A 25,631-nucleotide genomic window follows, 5' to 3' on the forward strand; every position below is an offset into this window, starting at 1 on the left:
ATTCCTGGTAAACGGCTGTGCTGACTTTGGTCTTGGTAAAACACGGTAGACCTACACCTGCAGATGACATGGCTCCCCAAACCATCACTGATTGTAGAAACTTCACACTAGACCTCAAGCAACTTGGATTGTGTGCCTCTCCACTCTTCCTCCAGACTCTGGGACCTTGATTTCCAAATGAAATGCAAAATTTGCTTTCATCTGAAATCAACACCTTGGACCACTGAGCAACAGTTCAGTTTTTTTTCTCCTTGGCCTAGGTAAGATGCTTCTGGCGTTGTCTATTGGTCGTGAGTGGCTTGACACAAGGAATGCGATACTTGTAGTTCATGTCCTAGATATGTCTGTGTGTGGTGGCTCTTGAAGCAATGACTCCAGCAGCAGTCCACTCCTTGTGAATGTCCACCAAATGTTTGAATGGTCTTTTCTTAGCAATCATTTCAAGGCTGTGGTTATGCCGGTTGCTTGTGCACCTTTTTCTAGCACACTTTTTCCTTCCACTTAACTTTCCATTAATATGCTCAGAACATCCAGCTTCTTTAGCAATTACCTTTTGTGGCTTACCCTCCTTGTGGAGTGTGTCAATGACTGCCTCCAGGACATCTGTCAAGTCAGCAGTCTTCACCATGATTGTGGAGCCTACTGAAACAGACTAACAGACCTTTTTTAAACACTTAGGAAGCTTTTGCAAGTGATGTTTGTTAATTTTTCTTATTTACTGAGATAATGACTTTTGGGTTTTCATTGACTGTAAGCCATAATCATCAACAGAAATAAACACTTGAAATAGATCACTCTGTTTGTATTGACTCCATATAATAGATGATTTTCGCTTTTAATATTGAAGAACTGAAATAAATTACATTTTTGATGATATTCTAATTTTGTGAAAAGCACCTGTATTAAAAATAGGGTTATGAAACTTAATGAAAGTAAAAATGTTGGCTTATTTTTTAGAAAACATGAAACATTGCTATATGTCACAAACACTGGGCGATGTATCAATTTCTATAAGTACTTAAAGGGAATCTGTCATCAGGTTTTATCTACCCCATTTGAGAGTATCACGATGGGCAGAAACCCTGATTCGAGTGATATATTACGGTACTTACTTTACTGGTCAATGGAGTTTTGATAAAATCACTGTTTTATCAGCTACAATTCTACCAGTTCTCTGAATGTTGAGCTGTGTTTAATCCTGCCCACACCACTGGTTGACAGCTTAAGGTGTACACTGTACATACCTAAACATTTACCAATCACATTTTACACTTAAGGTACCGTCACACAGTGGCATTTTGATCGCTACGACGGCACAATTCGTGACGTTCCAGCGATATAGTTACGATCTCACAGTGTCTGACATGCTCCTGCGATCAGGGACCCCGCTGAGAATCGTACGTCGTAGCAGATTGTTTGAAACTTTCTTTCGTCGTCTAGTGTCCCCCTGTGGCGGCATGATCGCATGTAGGGTTGAGCGAAACGGGTCGGCCACTTTCAGAAGTCGCCGACTTTTGGCAAAGTCGGGTTTCATGAAACCCGACCCGACCCCTGTGTGGGGTCGGCCATGACGTCGGCGATCTTCTGAATGTGGTATCGGAATTCCGATCCCGATTTCCGATATGTTTGCAATATCGGAAATCGGTATCGGAATCCATATTTAATGTAAAATAAAGAATTAAAATAAAAAATATCGCTATACTTACCCTCTGACGCGCCCTGGTACTAACCGGGAACCTTCCTTCCTTCGAATCAGCGCTTGCAGGACCTTGCGGTGACGTCGCGGTGACGTCGCGGCTTGTGATTGGTCGCGCGGCCGCCCATGTGACCGCTCGCGCGACCAATCACAAGCCGCGACGTCACGCAAGGTCCTGCAAGCGCTGATTCTTAGGAAGGAAGGCTGCCGGAAAGAAGCAGGGCGCGTCCGAGGGTGAGTATATACCTAATAGGAATATACTCACCCTCGGACGCGCCCTGCTTCTTTCTGGCAGCCTTCCTTCCTAAGAATCAGCGCTTGCAGGACCTTGCGTGACGTCGCGGCTTGTGATTGGTCGCGCGAGCGGTCACATGGGCGGTCGTGTGACCAATCACAAGCCGCGACGTCACCGCGACGTCACCGCAAGGTCCTGGAAGCGCTGATTCGAAGGAAGGAAGGTTCCCGGTTAGTACCAGGGCGCGTCAGAGGGTAAGTATAGCGATATTTTTTAATTTAATTCTTTATTTTACACTTAAATATGGATCCCAGGGCCTGAAGGAGAGTTTCCGCTCCTTCAGACCCTGGGAACCATTGGAAACCCAATGCACCGCATTGGGTTTCGAGTTTCGGCCGACCTCGACCCGACTTTTATAAAGGATCGGCCGATTTCACTCGACCCGACTTTTGAAAAAGTCGGGTTTCGTGAAACCCGACCCGATCCTATAAAAGTAAAGGTCGCTCAACCCTAATCGCATGGTGTAACAAAGGTGTGCACGATATTGTATACGATGTGCGCATAGTAACCAACGGCTTCTACATCGCACATACGTCATGAAATTATCGCTACAGCGTCGTACATTGCAAAGTGTGACAGCAGTCTACGATGCTGGAGCGATATTGTTACGATGCTGGAGCGTCACGGATCGTGCCGTCATAGCGATCAAAATGCCACTGTGTGACGGTACCTTTACATTTTAAGATAGATTGGGTAACAAAACCTTGGTGACAGATTCCCTTTAACGGAAACCTGTCATACTGAAAATAGTATCTGAGCTGTAAGCAGGATGATACAGAGCAGGATTAGCGGATTAGGTTGATATATAGTTCTGAGGGAAAAGTTTCAGCAAAACTTGCATTTTTTTCATTAAATTTCCAAGCACTTGTATGCATATGAGTCCAGTGGGCAGTCCTATCCAATGACTGATGGTTTTCGCTGTATGACTATGATTGCAGAGGTACTGTAGCTGTCAATCACTAAATAAGACTGCCCAGGGAATCCATGTACATATGAACATCAGGGTTGTCAATAAATAAAATACAAACTATACTGAACCTTCAAAAAACCTACATTTAATCCATCTCAGCTTCTCCTTCTCTATACCATGCTGTCCACAGATCATACTGCCAGTACAACGTGACTTGTCTCCTACAAGTGAATGAATCTACCCCTTGGATTTAATATATACTTTAAAAACCAGAAGAATCAAAAACTATAAGTGACATTTTATCCTTTGTGTACAGCACCATTTGTGTATGCCCCCCTATCATTACTAATTGAATTGATTGTCTCAGGTAATTTAAAGTAAATATATATTAATATTTATTTTTTAAGATGAGGACATTAGTTATTAGCATGTTTTCATACCTGATTCTGTAACAAATGACACAGATGGGCTCATGGGTCCCAAGCCATGTGGATTCCTTGCCTGGATTTTGAAGTAATATCTTGAAATAAAGAATTTAGTTTTATAAACTTTTTTGAAGGATATTATGAAAAGTAATTTACTTAAATTACACTTAATAAACTTGTGATTTGACAAAAAAAATATTTTGAAATATGGATAGAACATGAATCCAAAAGATATTTATATTAATAAGAAATGCATAGAAATAGTCATACCCAAACCGGCAGGTTTATGCAAGGTGCAATAATTGACTTCATATTTAGTAGGGTATTCCAGCCTACAAGATGCATGATAATTGTTAGATTTTTGTGAGTCACACTGGAACCCCCACTGAATGCCAGAGAGGGGGATATGGCTATCATTGTTACCTTCAAAGACAATATAAAAAGCAGAAGTGCACATGCATGATAATAATTAGCTGCTCCATTTATTAGCTTTAAACTGTATTTGTCAGCTACAGCTATTTCCACAGATACAGTGGAGCCACAGCCCAGTCATTGTAGTGACATGGTGCCAAGTTTGCCCCATTCAAAATAAAAGAATAAATAAATAAATAAATACACATATATGGTATGGCTGCATTGAGAAACACCCGATCTATCAAAATTAGTGATGGGTGAGTGTGCTGCCTGATTTGCGGCTGCTAGACAACCTGAACACATGCAGGGATTGCCTGCTTGTTGGGGAATCCCCACATGTATTCAGGCTGTCTAGCAGCCGCAAATCATGCACCTGCGGAGACACAAACATAATCTCCGAGCAAACCCAAAATACTCGGAGATCACCCGAGCATGCTCGGAAAACTCGAGTAACGAGCAAACTCGCTCATCACTAATCAAAATATAAACACCCGATCTATCAAAATATAAACTAAATTAATAGCGTAACGAGAAAAAAATCAAAATGTCAGAATTACATTTTTTGTTGCCGCAACATTGCAATAAAATGCAATAATATGCAATCAAAACATTGTATGTACCCCAAAACGATATCAATAAAATAGTCAGCTGGGTGCACAAAAGAAACATGCCCTCACCCAGACTAAGATCCTGAAAAATAGAGACGTTACAGCGCTTGGAAAATGGCAACATTGTTTTTTTAGAAACTTTGGATTTTTTTTTCACCACTTATATAAAAAAGAACCTATACATGTTTGGTATCTGCAAACTCCTAATGAACATGGTAAAAAATAAAATAAAATAATGGAATTGCACTATTTTTGCAATTTCACCGCACTTGGTATCATTTTTACCATTTTCCAATACATTATATGGTAAAAATCAATAATATTGTTCAAAAGTAAATCTCTTCCAGCAAAAAACAAGCAATCACATGGCCGTATTAATGGAAAACTACAAAAGTCATGGCCCTGAGAAGGAGTGGAGCAAAAAACAAAAATGCAAACATAGAAAATCCCAAGGTCGTAAAAAGGTTAAAAAGGAGTTTTCACCAAAATTTTTTAGTGGCTGCAGAGGGTAATAAACCTTTTTTTTTTTAATTTGGATTCTCCGTTGCAGAGATATTAGCAAAGTATTTGGTACCCAGTGAGTTAACTTTTGTTAAGTCCAAGTGGGTGTCATCAGATATCAACTCATAGAGAAGCACATGCCCCTCAGAGAAAACACTCACTTAAGCTAAGGCCTGTTTCACATGTCAGTGTCTCTGGTACATGTATTGACAGTTTTCTCATGTACCGGAGACACTGACACACATAGACCTATTCAAATGAATGGGTCTATGCACAAGTCAGGGTGTTTTCACGGACCTTGTGTCTGTGTGCAAAAACACCCAGACATGTCCATTTTTACAAGGGCCGCAAAACATGCCACACACGTGCACACAGAGAGTAGTGCACACTGTCCTCCGTGTGCATGGATGGCCACTGGGGGAAGAAACGCTACTGTAAGCGCTGATCCCTGCGCGTGGTGCTGAATCTGGTTGTCATCCCTTCTACCCTGCTCTGCCAGTGAGCAGCATGAGAAGAAGAGAATGAATGAAAGAAAAACCCGATATGGGGTCCCCCCTATGTTTTTAAACCAACCCAGCAAAACTCACAGGTGGGGGCTGCTATCCTCAGGCTGGTAAGGGGCCATAGATCTGGCCCCCCAGCCTAAAAACAGCAGCCCGCAGCTGCCCAGAAAAGGTGCATCTATTAGATGAGCCAATTCTGGAGCTTTGCCTGGTTCTTCCCACTTACCCTGTATAGGTGGCAAGTGGGGTAATGAGGGGTTAATGTCACCTTCCTATTGTAAGGTAACATTAAGCCAGCTTAGTAATGGAGAGGTGTCAATAAGACACCTCTTAATTACTAATCCTATAGCTGTTAAAGGTTAATAAAACACCACACAGTAAGAAAAAGTCTGTTAATGAAATAAAACAATAAAGACAGTTTTGCCATCTTTATTAGTCTGCCAATCCAAGTGAAGCCCTCAATCTCCTGTTAAAAAAATAAAAATAAATAAAAAACAACAATATACCCATACCTGTCCGGCGTACTGTCAGTCCCACGCCGTAATCCATGTCTGGGGAATGTACAGTTTACAACCGGGAGCAGTGCAAATGCAACCCCCTCCGGCTGTTAACTACTGGGGAATGAATGAGATGCATCGGGGGCAGACTCAGTAATTAGCGGTGATAACACTGAGTCTGTGCTCACTCGCCGGCAAGAACTCCTGTGACCTCAGGACCGTGGGAGAATGCAAGTGATGAGGTCACGGCAGTTCAAGCTCTGTCATAGTGACCTCATCACTTGCATTCTCCGACGGTCCTGAGGTAACAGGAGCTCATGCCGGCAAGCAAGCACAGACTCAGTGATGTCAGCGCTAGTTACTGAGCCTGTGCCCGCTGCATATCATTAATTCGTTCTCCCCTGTGTGCTGGCTGAGCAGGGGAAAAGGGTTGAGAGCCAGCTTCAGCACCACACACAGGGGAACATAGCTTACTGTAGCGCTGCTTCCCCAGCGGCCGTCCGTGTGGTACTGATGCGGCACACAGGCGGCACACGGTTGCCACATGTGTGCCGCACATAGCACACAGACGGACACACGGACATTGAAATCTCCGGTACTGTTTTTTTCTGTACCGGAAATATCAGGACAAAAGTTAACTCATTAAGTGCCAAATATTTTGATTGTCAATATATCCTAAACAGAGACGCGAAATAAAAAAAACAGATCACATTTTATTCTACTCTGCAGCCATTATTACATCCTGTGTCCAATTCAACATATAAAATTTGTGCATGAGCCCTAAAATTGTGAAGAATTGGATACAACTCTTCTGACACCAAACAATGATAAATGTATCTGAAACAGCAGTTTTAAAATGTTTAACATTTTACTTAAATTGATTTTAGCCATCTGTTATAAAACCTGCATATTTCTTTTTTGCATTTTTGCAAATATCCTAACATCTGCATAGTTTCTATTTTGTAAAAATGAAACAACATTTTATTTAGCTTAAATTGTTATTCTTGATAGTGTTTCAACACAAATTCAGAGAGAAAGGTCATGTTTAAAATGGTAAAATAATCAAAATATTCATTTAAGAGTTGAAATATTCAGAAGACTTTCCATTCATGGCAATGCTCTTAGACTCATGGGTTTTTCATATGTGTTTTATATGTGCTTAATTCCAACCTAGTAAACAATCCTAGCTCTTCACAAATTATCAATTTTCTATCACCAGTATTGCTCAAGTGGTCCAGTGTGGTTTGGCTGAGCATACTAGTTGAGCTAGTGTTTTTGTGAAACTGACTGTGTTATCTGAGTTATCAAGACCATCATTTTCTAGCTGCATAAACATATATAGCCATAAAGCACTTGGCATTGGCAGTGAGCTCCATACATGTACGATGCCACTGACAAGTGCTTAGCGCAACTTGCAATACATGGTAATATATTGGTCCCTGGTAGCGTTAAACTTTATTTTGTATATATCCTTTATTCAGAAAATTTCAATAATATATCAGGAAAGGAAAAAAGGTAAATATTTTCCAGAAATAGTAAAAGTATGGAAAAACAAACAAAAATACAATCGTAATAAACCACAACAATAACGCCACAAGGCTGCGGATTTGCGAACCAAAATGGTTGTAAGAAGAATTGAAAAAACAAGGGGCAGTGGTGGGGAGGGACCCGGGAAGGAAAGGGAAGGGTAGGGAGTCAGAAAGTCCTGCTTAAAATATAAAGATTAACTAAGCGATTTGGGAAATCAAACTCAAATCAAGGCATCAACATTACAGAACAGACTATTTGTAAAGAAAAAAGAGAAAAAGGGAACAAAAGAAATTTGTAGGGAGAAAGAAATTAAAGATTATCGTTTGTGCTTATTTGGTGATCCTCTGAGGCGTTCAACCAGGCTATCCATGCGTTTAAAGTCTTTAGGTTTTTAGATCCTGAAAGTCTAATTTTCTCATATATAGCAATTTGGTTGGACTCTTTTCTCCATTCTTTGCAAGTAGGAGTCTCTATCTCTTTCCAATGTCTTGCGATAGTTATTTTAGCTGCGTTGAGCAGGTGAGGTATCAGTGAGCCTTTTTCAAAGTGTAAATTTGAAGGATCCAGATTGAATAGAATGAAACTTGATGATTATGGGATGTCTACATTTAAGGTTTTCTTTATATGTTCTCTAACTCTCTCCCAGAAACTTTAAATTTTTGTGCATTCCAACCAAATATGAGATGGAGAACCCTTCTCTTTGGTGCATCTCCAACAAAGAGGGGAGATTGAGCTGTCTATTTTATTCAATATGTCAGGTGTTTTATACCAACTTGATATGATTTTATAGTTATGTTCTTGGAATCTAACTGAAGATGTTAGGAAGTGGATGTTTTTGAAGATTGTATGAATTTCTTCAGGGAGAAATTTTGTGTTTAGTTCTAACTAATTACCATTTTTTATTAAATCTGGGATCTCCTGTGTTTGGGTTAGGTTCTTATTTATTTTATCATTTTTTTCTTTCCTTTTGTGTTCATAAATTTAAGGATTGGCGGATCAGGTGATGAGGTAGAAATGTCTGGGAGATAAAGTTTTGTTACTTCCTGTAGAGTTTGAATTTCCTCATCTTTCAAGTGAAGGTTTTCAGTGAGTGAGCTGATCTTGTTCTTGCTCATAATACATCTGTTTTTGCACACCAAGGAGTAAATCGGCAAGTTTCTGAAGGGAGTCGAGAGCCTGATTTTCCTCTTAAGAGATCTATAATTATTAGGGATCAAATGCAAGATAGGAGTGGCTTTGCATATATTTGGAATAAGATTCATTTTTTTATTTGCTTTGTGCCATAATCTGAGGGTAGTCATAGTGTATGGGTTCAAAGTATTATTGTATTTAAATCTATTAAATGGGGTGGGCCATAGGTAATGTGAGAAACCATCATGAAGATCATTCAGCTCAAGTGGAACCCAAAGTTTTGTGGGACAAGGGGATTGCATCTCAATCACTCTTGATATGTGGGTTGATAATCTATATCTTTCAAATTCAGGGAGACTCAAACCTCCTCTACATCTTGATTTTATCAAGGTTTTATAGTTTATCCTATGGTTTTTATCTGCCCATATCAATTTTGAAATGATATTTTGAGTTTTTGAAAATATTGTTGAGGAATGTCTATTGGGAGGGTTTGGAGAAGCTATAGGACTTTGGGGAGAATTATAATTTTTATAAGGTTGACTCTACCAAACCATGAAAAACGGACATCTCTCCAATTTGATAAGGTAGACTCAACGAAACGAAACAATGGTTTGAAGTTTAAATCAAAAAGGCGTGAAGAAGAGCAGCTAACTTTGGTTCCCAAAAATGCAATGGATGAGCATTCTTTAAATGGGGAGAATGATGCAAAATTATTTCTGGTTTCAGGAGATAAAGAAATATGCATGATATTGGACTTGGTGAAGTTTATTTTGAAATGGGAGATTGAGATTAAGAAGCGCAACTCAGTGAGTAAAATTTGAACAGAGTTGTCAGGATCTACCAAAAATAAAAGTATGTCATCTGCGTATGCTGCACATTTGTGTTCAACTGTGCATATTTTAAATCCTTTGATCTTAGGGGATTGTTGTATTTTTTGCAAGAATGTCTCTAAAGAGAGTATAAACAAAAAGGGCGATAGGGGGCAACCTTGCCTTGTGCCGTTTTTGATGTCAAACCTGGCTGATCGTGTGTTATTAATTTTAATTTTCATGGAGGGTGCTGTATATAGGGCAGATATTTTATTTATAATATTTAGAGGGAAACCAAATTTTGCAGGCGCTTGTTCCATGAAATACCAATCAACGCGATCTGCGTCTGTGGAGAGAATCGACATTTGTATATTGTGTTGATTTGCTAGATGAATCATGTTGATTGCCCTCATGACATTATCCTTGGCTTCTCTTCCTTTGACAAAGCCAACTTGTTCTGGGTTTATCAGATCTGGAAGAAGTTTTCGTATTCTGTTTGCTAATATTTTGGCGTATATTTTCAGAGGTGGGGTCTTTTCCTTCTTTTGGAATGAGGCCAATGTGGGCTACTAGAGACTCTTTTTTGAAATTGTTAGATTTACTAATGTGATTAAAATAATCTGTCAAATGTTGGGATAATTCAGGCTTAAAATATTTGTAATATTCAATCGAAAAACTGTCTGGACCTGGACTTTTTCCGCCTGGAGATTGGTTTATCGCATCTTCCACGTCTTCTCTAGTTATGGGACTATCTAAAAATTTCGATTGAGGCTCCGTGATTTGAGGAAGGGATAAGTCATTTAAGAAATTTTGTGTTTTAACAGTCGTATCTGCGGCAGAGCTATAATTGGGTTTTAGATTGTACAGATTTAAGTAAAAATCTGAGAAAGCATTGGCAATATCTTCTGTTTTATAAAGTAACTGATCTTTATTATTCTTTATTTTAAGTATGTGCGAGGAGTTAATTTGTTTCTTAATTGTATTTGCTAGATATTTGCCACATTTATTTGCAGATGAATATGCTCTGAACCGAGAATATGATAACAAAAAAATTCAAATTTTTGATTTAGGAGGGCATTTAGTTCAAGTCTTAAATAATATAGGTCTTTCTCTAAAGAGGGAAGCTGTGTTAGTTTGTGTGAAGCCTCTAGTTTTTTTATCTGAGAAAGTTTCAGTAGCATGTCCTTTTCTTTTGCTTTTTTTACTCTGGAACCCAATTCAATACGGATTCCCCTAAGAATGGCTTTATGAGCCTCCCAGGTGTTGGGGTTACATTTGTCATGAGGGCGGTTTTCTTTGAAGAAATTCTTTATGCCTGTGGCTATATATTCTTGTGTGATGTTGTTCTTAAGTAGATTATTATTAAGCTTCCAGTTTAATGGCCCTCTTTTATGTGGATCTATGGCTGTTTTGAGAAATAATGGAGCATGATCTGAAAAAAGAATTGTGTCATAAGAAATTTTTTGTATGGTATTCAATAGATGATGGGAGAGGAACAGGTAATCAATTCTTGAGTATTTGTTATGAACTGGGGAGAAAAAAAGAATAATCTTTTGTGGAGGGATGTATTGTTCTCCAAGCATCAATCAAGAGTCTGTTAATAGTTTTTTGATGTATCTGATTGTTTTTGCTGGAAATGTAGAGTGACCGTTTGAGGTGTCTAGAGAAGTGTGCAGAGGTACATTAAAATCACCTCCTAAAATTATTTGACCTTCAGCAAAATTATCAAAAAAATATCAAAAATCTTTTTAAAGAATGGGCATTGATTGCTATTGGGGGCATATATGTTGATCAGGGTAAACAATTCATTCTGAATTGTATACTTTAAAAGTATATCTCTTCCATATGTGTCATATATGAACATACCGACTGTAAAGCTAGTTATTAAACTGCGCTTAGTCAAGAAGTGTTTTTGTTTGATAAAAGCTACAACTTTATTAACACATAAACAGTACATACAATTAAAATTAGTGCCTCAAAACCAGAGCAAATCATGCATATAAGGTAAGCGAAGGAACATATAAATATCCAGGAAGGGTTAATCAACTCTATTCTCTATCATGCAGCAATGTCCATGGATATTCATGATGAGAACCCTTTAATCATAGAAACATCTCTTGTAATAAAAACATCTCAAAATTTAAAGTGACAGTGCACATTACTCATTAATAGACTATATCGTAATGAGATGCAAATACATATTGATTGTAAATAAGTTCTCCTGAACAAAAAAACAACAAACCGATTCCACCGCGCAATATGGAACCAAAATCTGTTGCTGAATTAAGCACCAGAACCACCAGATGTTACATAATTATCCCCCTCTGAAATATCACGTATTTGCAGCAGACATTCCAAAACTTCAAGGTGACAATACAAGCTACTCATAAGAAAAGCATATTGCAAGGAAATGCGACTGCATATTAATTATAGATGAGATCCCCTAAACACAAGGCTGATTCCACCGCCAAAACATACAATATGGAGCCAAAACCTATTGCTCATTACACGGTATGAAACCGCAATGTTACATACTCATTCACCCCATGGCTGTTGCATACTTAGTCTGAGTGGAGACTTGAGAAACCTAATAGGTACATATTACCTGCATAGAAAAGAGTTCTCCAATGTCCTGCCGCGTGGCACGCTATACCTCTGCTACCCCACGCGTGTTTCACGACTGCTTCCTCCTGGTGGCGTGTCTAAGGTTAGGCATCATAAAGCTTTTGTAGGATAAAACAACCAATCATGTTTTCTCCAGGCGGAGCTACTCCCAGCGCATCACACAGGGGCCGTATCCACTAATATCCCGAAGACTGCTCACAGTTATCGATACATGAGGTCCAAATGTGCCCGCTATTCAAAGAATCAGACCAAAGCGTAATTTGAAGCCAAAGAATCATATCAAGGCAGGAGTTATTCACAAAGCCCCACGCACCCCACAGCGCACCAGAAGCCATTCCCGCAGATATGAACCCTCAGGAAAGACCAAAAGCACCCACCCACTTAGGTCACTGCATCCTTTACCAAGGCGCTAACCGCTCAATATGACTTTTGGTTTGTATGGGAGGGGAGCATTGCCGACCTCAATGTCCTGATGCAGACATTGAACCAGAATAATGTGAACATCAAGCTTACCTTCAAATATGGGAGGTCAGATACGTGCCCTGTCTGAGGGGGACATTGTCACAAATATTTTTTGTAAAACTAAAGCTACCAATTCATTGCTGCATGCCCAGTCTGCCCACCTACCCTCTACAATTAGAGGAATACCTATTGGACAATTCTTGCGGGTTCGTCGCATTGTTCAAAGGATGCTGATTTTGTGGTTCAATCTGGGGAATTGGCTGAGAGATTCTTTCAACGGGGATATGACCAAAAACAATAAGAAGGGGCTTGGCGAGAGCCAAAAACACACCAAGAGATGTTTTGCACTACAACAACAATACAAGGACAACAAAGGGCAGTAAAGATCAGATATGACTGATCACGGGATACCATAACAAATGGTATCAATTTAACCCCTTAACGACCGCCGATATGCCTTTTAATGGTGGCAGTTAAAGGTACTTAAACCACAGCGCCGTTAATCAACGGCGCTGTGGAAAAAGTGAATAGTGCCCCCCCAGAGTCGGATTTTCTCTGGGCTCTCGGTTGCCGGGGGTAGCCGAGACCCCAGAGAACATGATTCGGGGGTTTTCTTACCAGCCCCCAAGTTGCGATCGCCGGTAATTAACCATTTACTGGCGGTCATAAAAACAAACAAACCGAGATTTCCCATTTAATTTCTCTGTCCTCCGATATGATCGCACATCAGAGGACAGAGAAATGGGGGCCCCAATAGCCCCCGATACTCACCTGTCTCCCCCGGTGCTCCTCATGGCTCCCGATGGGCGCCGCATCTTGTTCCGGTCAAAATATGGCGGGCACATGCGCAGTGTGCCCACCGGCTGGCACCCGGAAAATCTTTGGTGTCTCGGCTGCTAGGGGTAGCCGAGACCTCAAAGAACATGATTGGGGTCGGTTTTTACTGACCCCTGTTTTGCGATTGCCGGTAATTAACTGTTTACCGGCGGCCGCAAAAAAAACCCCAAAGCGATCTGTCATTCTCTGTCCTCTGATGTGATCGCACATCAGAGGACAGATAAATAAGGGGATTCGGGGACCCTACTATACTTACCAGTGTCCCTGGGTCCTCCTGCGTCCCCTCCTGCCCACCGGCTTCTTCATCCAGTGAGAAAATGGCAGGTGCATGCGCAGTGCGCCTGCCATGATCTGCCAGCTGGCAGCTGGAGGTGTTGGGGCTAAAATTAGGGTTAGGGTTAGCGTTGGTGCTAAATTTAGGGTTAGGGATAGGGTTAAGGATGGGGCTAAATTTAGGGTTAGGGTTGGGGCTAAATTTAGGGTTAGGGTTGGGGCTAAATTTAGGGTTAAGGTTAGGGTTGGGGCTAAATTTAGGGTTAGGGTTGGGGCTAAATTTAGGGTTAGGGTTAAGGTTGGGGCTAAATTTAGGGTTAGGGTTAGGGTTGGGGCTAAATTTAGGGTTAGGGTTGGGGCTAAATTTAGAGTTAGGGTAAGGGATAGGCTTCTTTCACACTTGCGTCGGTAAGGAGGTGTCGCAATGCGTCGGCCAGACGTACCAACGCACGTTGTGAAAATTGTGCACAATGTGGGCAGCGGATGCAGTTTTTCAACGCATCCGCTGCCCAGTCTATGTCCTGGGGAGGAGGGGGCGGAGTTATGGCCACGCATGCACGGTCGGAAATGGCAGACGCGACGTACAAAAAATGTTACATTGAACTTTTTTTGTGACGACAGTCCGCCAAAACACAACGGATCCAGTGCACGACGGACGCGATGTGTGGCCATCCGTCGCGATCCGTCGGCAATACAAGTCTATGGGCAAAAAACACATCCCGCGGGCACATTTGCAGGATCCGTTTTTTGTCCAAAATGACTGATTGCGACGGATGCCACACGACGCATGTGTGAAAGTAGCCTTTGAGCTAGCGTTAGGGCTAGGGTTAGGGTTGGGGCTAAAGTTAGGGCTAGGGTTAGGGTTGGGCTAGGGTTAGGGTTGGGGCTAAATTTAGGGCTAGGTTTAGGGTTGGGGCTAAATTTAGGGTTAGGGCTAGGGCTAGGGCTAGGGTTGGGCTAAAGTTAGGGTTGGGGCTAAAGTTAGGGCTAGGGTTGCGGCTAAAGTTAGGGTTAGAGTTGGGATTAGGGTTAGGGTTTGGATTAGGGTTGTATTAGGGTTAGGGTTGGCATTGGGGTTAAGCTTGGGATTAGGATTAGGTTTGGTTAGTGTTGGGATTAGGGTTAGGGGTGTATTGGGATTAGGGTTTTGATTATGGTTATGGTTACGGTTGAGATTAGGGTTGATTTGGGGATAGGGTTGTGATTATCATTACGGTTGTGATTAGGATTATGGAACGGGTTGGGATTAGGGTTAGGGGTGTGTTGGTGTTACTGTTAGAGTTAGAATTGGGGGTTTCCACTGTTTAGGTACATCAGGAGGTCTCCAAACATGACAGCCAATTTTGCGCTCAAAAAGTCAAATGGTGCTCCCTCCATTCTGAGCTCTGCCGTGCGCCCAAACAGTGGTTTACCCCCACATATGGGGCATCAGCGTACTCGGGATAAATTGTACAACAACTTTTGAGGTCCAATTTCTCCTGTTACTCTTGTGAAAATAAAAACTTGGGGGCTACAAAATCTTTTTTGTGGAAAATAAATATATTTTATTTTCACGACTCTGCATTATAAACTTCTGTGAAGCACTTGGGCATTCAAAGTTCTCACCACACATCTAGATAAGTTCCTTGGGGGGGTCTAGTTTCCAAAATGGGGTCACTTGTGCAGGGTTACTACTGTTTAGGTACATCAGGGGCTATGCAAACGCAACATAACGCCCGCAGACCATTCTATCAAAGTCCACACATCTAGATAAGTTCCTTAAGGGATCTAGTTTCCAAAATGGTGTCACTTGTGGGGGGTTTCCACTGTTTAGGCACATCAGGGCTCTCCAAACGCGACATGGCGTTTGATCTCAATTCCAGCCAATTCTACATTGAAATAGTAAAACGGCACTCCTTCTCTTCCAAGCTCTGCGGTGCGCCCAAACAGTTGTTTATCCCCCACATAAGGGGTATCGATGTACTCAGGAGAAATTGCACAACAACTTTTGTGGTCTAATTTCTCCTGTTACCCTTTTGAAAATAAGAATTTGTGGGCAAAAAGATCATTTTTGTGTAAGCAAATGCGATTTTTTATTTCACGGCTCTACGTTATAAACTTCTGTGAAGCACTTGGGGGTTCAAAGTGCTCACCACACATCCAGATAAGTTCCTTAAGGGGTCTAGTTTCCAAAATGATGTCACTTGTGGAGCATTTCCACTGTTTAGGCACATCAAGGGCTCTCTAAACATGACATGGCATCCGATCTCAATTCCAGCCAATTCTGCATTGAAAAAGTCAAACGGCGCTCCTTCTCTTCCAAGCTCTGCGGTGCGCCCAAACATTGGTTTACTCTCACATATGGGGTATCGGCGTATTCAGGAGAAATTGCACAACAAAATTTAAGGTTAAATTTCTGTTTTACACTTGTGAAAATAAAAAAAATGGTTCTGAAGTAAAATGTTTGCAAAAAAAAGTTCAATGTTCATTTTTTCCTTCCACATTGTTTCAGTTCCTGTGAAGCACATAAAGGGTTAATAAACTTCTTTAATGTGGTTTTGAGCTCCTTGAGGGGTGCGGTTTTTAGAATGATGTCACAGTTGGGTTTTTTCTATCATATAGACCCCTCAAAATGACTTCAAATGTGATGTGGTCCCTAAAAAAAATGGTGTTGTAAAAATGAGAAATTGCTGGTCAACATTTAACCCTTATAACTCCCAAACAAAAAAAAAAATGTGTTTCCAAAATTGTGCTGATGTAAAGTAGACATGTGGGAAATGTTATTTATTAACTATTTTTTGTGACATATCTCTCTGATTTAAGGGCATAAAAATACAAAGTTTGAAAATTGCAAAATTTTAAAAATTTTGCCATATTTCCATTTTTTTCATAAATAATCGCAAGTAATATCAAAGAAATGTTACCACTAACATGAAGTACAATATGTCATGAAAAAATAATCTCTGAATCAGCAGGATTTGTTAAAGCTTTCCAGAGTTATAACCTCATAAAGTGACAGTGGTCAGAATTGTAAAAATTGGCTTGGTCATTACCGTATTTTTCGGACTATAAGACGCACCGGACTATAAGGCGCACCCAGGTTTTAGAGGTGGAAAATAGGGAAAAAAATATTTGAAGCAAAAAAATGTGGTAAAATATTTAATAACATAAATAACATACTATTATATGTGGTGTTATTATATATAATAGTTTGTTATTATGTTGGAAGCTGCGGGACCAGTGTGGTGTCTGTACAGTACTATATGAAGATGCTGGAGGGTGAGTATAAGAATGGGGGCACAGGGCTTATATTGAAAGCACCACTCCAGCACTGCAAAATAACACTGGAGTGTTGCTTTAAAATCCCATGGGAGAACTATAACTCCCAGCATGTCCTGCAGATCCTATGACATGCTGGGAGTTATAGTTCACCAAAGGAGTGGCAGAGTGCTTTATTGTGTTTTGTAAAGACTAACCTCTTAAATGTGGCAGCCAGCCACACTGTGGTGAGGTAAAAGCATCCCATGACTGCACACAGAGCCTTCCCTCGTTTCCTTTCCAAAGCACAGGTTATGAGGAAGCTGCAGATTCTAGTGGAGAGCCTGAAGGACCTGTGATGATGTCAAGAAGAGGGAGGGCTCTGAGCTGCCATGTGATGCTCCAGCCCACCCACTCCTGACATCAAACAGGTCCTGTTTGTGCACAGCACTTGACGTCCAGCCCAGGCATGGCAGGCAGGTATGCAGCGATCTCCTCTCTCCTCTGGCCCCTGCTGCTGCTGGCCTACTCCTCCCCCGGACACACAGACCTCCCCAGCTGCTGCAGGAATCAGCTCTGGAGAAGCCATGTGTGTCCCTGCTTAAGTGCAGTATTCATTTGCTGCTCCTGGTTCACCGCTCAGCTGATAGATGGGCGGGGAGCCGCTAATGAATATTCACTGCACTTAATCATCGGGACCACATGGTTTCCCCAGTGGTGATTCTGGGCAGCTGGGACATCCTGAAGTGGGATAACAGTGCGATCCCACTCACTGCTGCCCCCCTCCCCACATGCTACATCCGTACCATAAGACGCACCCACACTTTCCTCCCAAATTTGGAGGAAAAAAAGTGCGTCTTATGGTCGGAAAAATACGGTAAGTACCAAATTGCCTTTGTCACTAGGGGGTTAAGCAGATTGTAGAAAAACATTGGTCTGTCTTACATACTGATCCAACTCTGAAACAAATTTTACCCCTGAAGCCAACCATAGTTGCGAAAAGGTCAAGAAACATCCGTTATATTCTAGTGCATAGTCACTATAACCTGTAAAGAAGATCAAAGGGTTTGACAGTGATTTAAAAGTTTTTTTTCCGTGTGGTCGGTGTAAGGCCTGCTCTAATTGTATTAAAACCAAGAAGTTTATTAATTTTGACGGGTCAAAGACCTTATGACATCAGGAAATTCATCTCATGCACATCAAAGGGGGTGATCTATCACTCTACCTGTCCATGCGGAAAAGTATATATAGGCCTCACTACTAGGGAGTTGAGGGTACGCGTCCAAGAACATGTTTTGGATATCGAGAAAGCCAAAACAGTTAAAGACATCTTAAGCTTGAAAACAATCCCGAGGCACTACAAAAGATTCCACGACTGTGACCCTTGTCACATGATTGTAAAAGGCAACAATCTCGTGAGTATTGGCCCCAGAGGAGGTGACCTGGGCAAAGCCTTGGCTCAAGTGGAAAGCCGATGGATCTATCGGTTGGGTACCCTGGCTCCCCAGGGGCTAAATGAAAATCTGGGCTTTGGATCCTTTTTGTGAATTTTGGTTTCCTTTGTTTCCTTTGTTTCCTCTGTTTTTGTGGTCATCCAGTGTATATAGGTTTATTGCTTTTTTGTCGCATCGGTCTTTTTTAATCTTTTAATTGATTTTGTCTTTGGTCGGTGGTTTTGTTTTGGATTTTTTCTGATAATTTTTAATTTGTCTTTACTGTTTTTCAGTTTTCTCTAGGTTATCTCTATTATGCATTGATGGGTACACATGCATTAAATAACAATCAGCCAGCATTTTGGAGCTGGGGAACATCGGGAGGTGGACACTGATTAAGGGTGATTCGGGTCCCTACGTCGGAACTTCAAATTTAATCTAGCATTGTTTTTTTCCAGCCAGCAAGTGTGGGCTGTGAGATGTATGAATGAACTATCAGCCAGTGGCCTGGATGTCGGCGGATACCGGAAGACCATTATTCGGCTAATGAGGATCCCTGAAAGAAATGGACCCTGTATCGATGTTTCTTTTAATCTTGGCTTAGGTTGATATTGAGCGGTAGTTATGGGGCTCATTTGTATTATGGTCTTACCCTAGGTTTCCTGTGTTGAATAGTGGCTGATTATATTTAGGGATTTTGTATCTACTAAGAATCATGATCACATGTCAGTGGGAACCAGGTATATTCACTGGGATTGTCTTGAGGGTAATCGTGCATGTGATTGGATTTGCTGTGACATGGGCATGTTCCTGCCTGCATGTACTACAAAAACGGCAGTTTCACTATATTTTTACTTCATTTTTGTGGGTGGTTTTGGGTGACTCCAAATATGAAAAGTATTCCAGCTCCAGCAGATGGATAAAAAATATGTCTTTATTAGAAAATACACGTAAAAATATCCTTACACCAGGTAGACCAGACAGGTGATAGTGTGAGTGAGACGGCTACGCGTTTCGACCACTAGAGGTCTTACTCATGCCTGGACGTCTTGGTCTGGACGGATTCCGTGCCCCGCATCAGATGGTCTGGTTGGTGAGCTGGCTCTGGCTTTTGTAGCCAATTTTTTGCTATTTATATTTGTTTTGGGTGACGCCTTGCTATTGGGTTGTGGACCCCCTTTTTGGGGTCATACGGATTGTGATGGTGTTGTCTCGTAACCCATCCTGCAGGGGAGGTCCCAGATGCTCCTCATCACCCTTAGTGTGGCCCCTTATCAGGTGTTGGCCCTTGTACCCACACGTGATGTGGGTTTTTAAACCTACTTTTTTTTTACAGGTGCTATTATATATTATCCCAATATGTTCTTTACCCCCCCTTTTTTGGCATCATTTTTTGGCATTCACCCGGTGTTGGTCTGCTTATACATACTCGGCGCTGATCTCTAGGCTTTGCTATCCATGGGTGTTATTACATATTGTCTTTACTGGCTTGCGTTATATTAGACATCCACTCGGTTCTCTGCCTGATGATTGTATCGCTTGCGGTTTATTGAGCGGTTCGCGCCTTGGTGAAGGATGCAACGACCTAAGTGGGTCTAAGTGGGCCTTTGGTCTTTCCCGAGGGCTCATATCTGCAGGAATGGCTTCTGGTGCGCTGTGGGATGCGTGGGGCTTTGTGAATAACTCCTGCCTTGATATGATTCTTTGGCTTCAAATTACGCTTTGGTCTGATTCTTTGAATAGCGGGCACATTTGGACCTCATGTATCGGTAACTGTGAGCAGTCTTCGGGATATTAGTGGATACAGCCCCTGTATGATGCGCCGGGAGTAGCTCCGCCTGGAGAAAACCTGATTGGTTGTTTTATCTTACAAGAGCTTTACGATGCCTAACCTTAGACACGCCCCCAGGAGGAAGCAGTCGCGATGCATTTGTGAAAATGGGATTACTTGTGGGGGTGCATTGTTTAAGGGCTCTCAACATGTGACATGGTGTCCGCTAATAATTCCAGCAAATTTTGCATTCAAATGGTGCTTCTTCCTTTCTGAGCCCAAACGTGCTCCAAACAGACATTTTCCCTCACATATGGGTTATCGGCATACTCAGGAAAAATTGCACAACAAATTTTGGAGTCCATTTTCTAATGTTACCCTTGTGAAAATAAAAAAATGGGGCTAAAAGAATATTTTTGTGGGAATTATTTTTTCTGTGAAGCACCTGGAGGTTCAAAGTGCTCACCACAAATATAGATATATTCCTTGAGGGTCAGCAACAATGAAAACCACTGAGTGTCTGTTGTCTCTTAAAAATGTAAACTTTATTGAAAAACACCAATTTTACATCATGTGGAAATCTAACACAGTAACACAGTGGTGGAACACATAAGGACAAGCATAATTAGTCACATGTCATTGGAGTTGAAAAAAAAAACAGTCTAGAAATCAATTAGATAGTTACATAAAATACACCAAAAAACAAAGGCTAGTTAGCCTAATATATGTACAGCATAATGCAGGTTAGTGGCCTGTTTACCAATTGATCAATTGTATAAGAAGACTTATGTATTAGAAAATGACCAAAAATAAATAGCTTAAATTATGCTGAAGAGTCAAGACTCGTGTGAGATGTGGTCCTGGTGCTTCGACGTACATTTCACCCTCGCTTTATCAGGGAGCACACCAACTAGCCTTAATTTTTGGTGTCTTTTATGTAACCATCTAACTGATTTCTAGACTGTTTTTTTTAACTTTAACTCCAATGACATGTGACTAATTATGCTTACGCTTATGTGGTCCATCATTGTGTTATTCTGTTAGATTGCCACATGATTTTAAATTGGTGTTTTTCAATAAAGTTTACATTTTTAAGAGACTATAGATGCTCAGTGGTTCTCTTTGTTAATAGTATTTATAGTTCAGGTGTGTCTCAGGAGATTTTTTATTTAATGAGTTTGGCTCTTTATGTTGGTGAACATTCCTTGAGGGGTCTAGTTACCAAAATTCAGTCACTTTTGGGGGGTTTCTACAGTTCAGGCATGTCAGGGGCTTTCCAAATGTGACTTGTCTTCTGCTCTCGATTCCAGCCATTTTTGCATTCAAAAAGTCAAACGGCACTGCTTCCCTTCCGAGCCCTGCAGTGTGCCCAAATAGTAGTTTTATCTAAAATATATGGGGTTATGGCGTATTCAGGAGAAACTGCACAACAAATTTTGGGGTTAATTTTCTCCTGACACCCTTGTAAAAGTAAAAAATTTGGGGCTATAGTAAAATTTTTGTGATGTAAAGTAAAATGTTCATTTTTTTTCTTCCACATTCCATTAATTCCTGTGAAGCACCTGAAAGGTTAATAAACTTCTTGAATGTGGTTTTCACGACTTTGAGGCATGCAGTTTTTAGAATGGTGTCAATTTTGGGTATTTTCTGTCATATAGGCCCCCCAAAGTCACTTCATATGTAATGTGGTCCCTAAAAAAAATGGTCTTGTAAATTCTGTTGGAATAATTAGACATTGCTGATTAACTTTGAACTCTTCTAACTTGCTAACAAAGAAAAATGATGTTTAAAAATGATGCAGATATAAAGTAGACATATGGGAAATGTTATTTTTGATTATTTATTAATTTGTGCTATATAACTATCTGATTTAAGAGCATAAAAATGTAAAGTTTTAAAATTCTAAATTTTCAAATTTTCTGTCAAATTTTCAATATTTTCATAAATATGCACCAATTATATCATTATCTACCAAAATCATCAAGTACAATATTTCCCGAAAAAAACCCTCACAATCACTGGGATCTGTTGAAGCGTTCCTGAGTTATTACCATATGACAAAACAACTGCAAACCATTCTAACAATCTGCAGTCCAAAATGGCTCCCTTTCCCTTCTGAGATCTACCTTGTGCAAAAACAGTAGTTTATGACCATATATGGGGTATTGGTATACTCAGGAGAAATTGCATTACAAATTGTGTTGTCCTTTTCCTCCTGTAAGGCTGGGTTCCCATTGCGTTATGGGAACGCGCTTAACGGACAGCGTTGCGCGGCGAAATTAACGCCGTGCAACGCGTCCGTTAGCGCGCCCATTCACGGCAATGGGAACGCGCAGCACTAGCGCGTGCCATGTTCGGCACGCGCTAGCGACGCGCCGGTGTTTCCTGGCGCGACGGGGACGTTACCGCGAGAGCGGGGACGTTACCGCGACCCCAGGACGCGGCCCCATTAAAAACATTGCGTTAGCGCAACCCGCTAGTGCTAGCGCTAAAAGGGTTGCACTAACGCAATGTGACCCTAGCCTTACTTCTTGTGAAAATTAAAAATTCGGAGCTAAAGCAACATTTTGCGTTTTTTCGCTGCTTTGGTACTTTATGCACTCTGCAAATGCAATGTGGCGTACGCAGTCTATTTCCACAAAATCAGAAATTCAGAATTAATTTAGTTCTCATGTAGGAGAAATTGTGCATCAAATTGCTGCAAAGCTTAAAACTTTTAAGCTAAAGAGATATTTTAGCAGAAAAACTACAGCTCTAGGTGAATTTCTTAAGGTTTCTAGTTTGTAAAACTGAGGTCAGTTATGAGGTTAGTTTTGCTTTTTTGGCACTTCAGGCAGTCTGCAAAGGTGACATGACTTCTAAAGTCTATTTCAGCCAAATTTATGTCCAAAAAGTCAATTAGCATTCCTTCCTAAGCCCAGCTGTGTACATAAACAGTAGTTTCTGTCCACAAATAGGGTGCGGATATTTTCAGGAGAAATAATGAAACAAATTGTGGCATCTAGGGTTGAGCGAAACGGGTCGTTCATTTTCAAAAGTCGCCGACTTTTGGCAAAGTCGGGTTTCATGAAACCCGATCCGACCCCTGTGCGGGGTCGGCCATGCGGTACGCGACTTTCGCGCCAAAGTCGTGTTTCAATGACGCGAAAAGCGCCATTTCTCAGCCAATGAAGGTGAACGCAGAGTGTGGGCAGCGTGATGACATAGGTCCTGGTCCCCACCATCTTAGAGAAGGGCATTGCAGTGATTGGCTTGCTGTCTGTGGCGTCACAGGGGCTATAAAGGGGCGTTCCCGCTGACCGCCATCTTACTGCTGCTGATCTGAGCTTAGGGAGAGGTTGCTGCCGCTTCGTCAGAAGCAGGGATAGTGTTAGGCAGGGTCCATTAACCACCAAACCGCTTGTGCTGTAGCGATTTCCACTGTCCAACACCACCTTCGGTGTGCAGGGACAGTGGAAGCTACATTTTTTTTTCCTCAGCGCTGTAGCTCATTGGGCTGCCTTAGAAGGCTCCCTGATAGCTGCATTGCTGTGTGTACGCCGCTGTGCAAACCAACTGCTTTTTTCAAAGCACAAATCCTGTTGTTCCTTCCGTTCTGCACAGCTATCTTGTTTGTTTGTCCACACTTTTTATTTAATTTGTGCATCAGTCCACTCCTTATTGCTGCCTGCCATACCTGGCTGAGATTACTGCAGGGAGATAGTAATTGTAGGACAGTCCCTGTTTTTTTTTTTTTTGTGGGAGATTAAGATTGGCATTTCTGCTAGAGTGCCATCCCTGTGTGTGCCATCTCTCACTCAGTGGGCCATAGAAAGGCTATTAATTTTTTTGCTTGATTTAGGTTCTAAAATCTACCTGAAAAAATCACTACATCAATCAGTGGAAGATAAATATTGGCCTCTGGGCTTGTGTGCCACTTCTGACTCCTGTGTGTGCCATCTCTCACTCAGTGGGCCATAGAAAGCCTATTTATTTTTTTGCTTGATTTGGGTTCTAAAATCTACCTGAAAAAATCACTACTTCAATCAGTGGGAGAAAAATATTGGCCTCAGGGCTTGTGTGCCACTCCTGACTCCTGTGTGTGCCATCTCTCACTCAGTGGGCCATAGAAAGCCTATTTATTTTTTTGCTTGATTTGGGTTCTAAATCCTACCTGAAAAAATCAATAAATCAATCAGTGGGAGAAAAATATTGGCCTCTGGGCTTGTGTGCCACTCCTGACTCCTGTGTGTGCCATCTCTCACTCAGTGGGCCATAGAAAGCCTATTTATTTTTTTGCTTTATTTGGGTTCTAAAATCTACCTGAAAAAATCACTACATCAATCAGTGGGAGAAAAATATTGGCCTCAGGGCTTGTGTGCCACTCCTGACTCCTGTGTGTGCCATCTCTCACTCAGTGGGCCATAGAAAGCCTATTTATTTTTTTGCTTGATTTGGGTTCTAAATCCTACCTGAAAAAATTAATAAATCAATCAGTGGGAGAAAAATATTGGCCTCAGGGCTTGTGTGCCACTCCTGACTCCTGTGTGTGCCATCTCTCACTCAGTGGGCCATAGAAAGCCTATTTATTTTTTGCTTGATTTGGGTTCTAAATTCTACCTGAAAAAATCAATAAATCAATCAGTGGGAGAAAAATATTGGCCTCTGGGCTTGTGTGCCACTCCTGACTCCTGTGTGTGCCATCTCTCACTCAGTGGGCCATAGAAAGCCTATTTATTTTTTTGCTTGATTTGGGTTCTAAAATCTACCTGAAAAAATCACTACATCAATCAGTGGGAGAAAAATATTGGCCTCAGGGCTTGTGTGCCACTCCTGACTCCTGTGTGTGCCATCTCTCACTCAGTGGGCCATAGAAAGCCTATTTATTTTTTTGCTTGATTTGGGTTCTAAAATCTACCTGAAAAAATCACTACATCAATCAGTGGGAGAAAGATATTGGCCTCTGGGCTTGTGTGCCACTCCTGACTCCTGTGTGTGCCATCTCTCATTCAGTGGGGCATAGAAAGCCTTTTTTTTTTTTTTTTATTTGGTTTCTAAATTGTCCTTGAAAAAATCATTTCATTTTATTTGGTTTCTAAATTCTTCCTGAAAAAATCATTTTATTTTATTTTGTCTCTAAAGTCTCCCTGAAAAAAAAAATAGGTGGGAGATTAATATTGCCCTTTCTGCTTGTGTGCCAGTCTTGACTCCTGGGTGTGGCATCTCTCTCTCTCTCTCAAATTGTGGGCCATAGAAAGCCTATTTATTTTTTTGCTTGATTTGGGTTCCAAAATCTACCTGAAAAATCACTACATCAATCAGTGGGAGAAAAATATTGGCCTCTGGGCTTGTGTGCCACTCCTGACTCCTGTGTGTGCCATCTCTCACTCAGTGGGCCATAGAAAGCCTTTTTTTGTTTTTTTATTTGGTTTCTAAATTGTCCCTGAAAAAATCATTTTATTTTATTTGGTTTCTAAATTCTTCCTTTTAAAATTATTTTATTTTATTTTGTTTATAAAGTCTCCCTGAAAAAAATAAAAAAATAAAACAGTGGGAGATTAATATTGACATTTGTGCTTGAGTGACAGTCCTGCGTGTGTGGCATCTCTGTGATTTGGTGCCACAGAAAACAGAGTGTATAACATTGTGCCTGATTTTCCTTGCGGTCTCACCAACCTGTAAAGGGATATCGAAG

At 41.1% G+C, this 25,631-nt stretch overlaps 1 protein-coding gene across 2 annotated transcripts in view; it reads right to left on the minus strand.

The window, feature by feature from the left end:
- The window catches only part of FNDC1 (fibronectin type III domain containing 1), a 392,429-nt gene that overhangs the window by 20,689 nt on the left and 346,109 nt on the right, over nucleotides 1-25,631 (minus strand). For both annotated transcript variants that reach the window (XM_069769220.1, XM_069769221.1), the window contains one exon: nucleotides 3,342-3,421. In XM_069769220.1, the coding sequence (XP_069625321.1) occupies nucleotides 3,342-3,421 (80 nt within the window). The remainder of the gene's footprint in view (nucleotides 1-3,341; nucleotides 3,422-25,631) is intronic.

The sequence above is a fragment of the Ranitomeya imitator genome, chromosome 5 (assembly GCF_032444005.1).
Source record: "Ranitomeya imitator isolate aRanImi1 chromosome 5, aRanImi1.pri, whole genome shotgun sequence".
In the NCBI taxonomy this organism is placed as follows: Eukaryota; Metazoa; Chordata; class Amphibia; order Anura; family Dendrobatidae; genus Ranitomeya; species Ranitomeya imitator.